Below are 868 nucleotides of genomic sequence, written 5' to 3' on the forward strand. Positions count from 1 at the left end.
GAGAGAAGAAAGTGGTCAGTAGTCTTCACCTTCGTCTTCTTCATCGTCTCCACCTTCAGCACCCACCTCTTCATAGTCCTTCTCCAGTGCGGCCAAGTCTTCACGTGCCTCAGAGAATTCACCTTCCTCCATTCCTTCACCCACGTACCAGTGAACAAAGGCCCTCTTCGCGTACATGAGATCAAACTTGTGGTCGATCCGTGAAAACACCTCCGCAACTGCTGTGTTGTTGCTGATCATGCACACCGCTCTCTGAACCTTAGCGAGGTCACCTCCTGGGACAACTGTTGGAGGCTGGTAGTTGATTCCGCATTTGAAACCAGTAGGGCACCTGCAAAACAAAACCCATGCCATAAGAAGTGTGTTTACAAAAGCAACATGAAACAATAGCAACATATTTCAGTTTGTAAGATCATTACCAGTCGACAAACTGAACAGTCCTCTTGGTCTTAATAGTACCAACAGCAGCATTAACATCTTTGGGAACAACGTCCCCACGGTACATCAAACAGCAGGCCATGTATTTCCCGTGCCTTGGGTCACACTTGGCCATCATGCTAGCTGGCTCAAACACAGCATTAGTGATCTCAGGGATCGATAGCTGCTCATGGTAGGCCTTTGCGGCCGAGATGACCGGAGCGTAGGACGACAGCATGAAATGGATACGGGGATAGGGGACAAGGTTGGTCTGGAACTCAGTGATATCCACATTGATGGCTCCATCAAACCTCAAAGATGTTGTCAAGGAAGATATGATCTGGGAGATCAACCTGTTGAGGTTCGTGTAGGTAGGCCTCTCAATATCAAGGGATCTGCGGCAGATATCATAGATGGCTTCGTTATCCAAGAGGACAGCAACATCGGTGTG

The 868-nt window shown here is 48.5% G+C and overlaps 1 protein-coding gene across 1 annotated transcript; it reads right to left on the minus strand.

Annotated features, from left to right (window-relative positions):
- Positions 1–862, minus strand: LOC106322034 (tubulin alpha-3 chain-like). Its single transcript, XM_013760225.1, has 2 exons — positions 420–862; positions 1–331 (listed from the first exon to the last, which is right to left on the minus strand). Exons 1-2 carry the CDS (start codon positions 653–655, stop codon positions 16–18), a joined length of 552 nt encoding a protein of 183 aa, XP_013615679.1. The 5' UTR covers positions 656–862; the 3' UTR covers positions 1–15.
- Between the last annotated feature and the right edge of the window lie 6 nt (positions 863–868).

Source organism: Brassica oleracea, unplaced genomic scaffold (assembly GCF_000695525.1).
Source record: "Brassica oleracea var. oleracea cultivar TO1000 unplaced genomic scaffold, BOL UnpScaffold05195, whole genome shotgun sequence".
Taxonomy (NCBI): Eukaryota; Viridiplantae; Streptophyta; class Magnoliopsida; order Brassicales; family Brassicaceae; genus Brassica; species Brassica oleracea.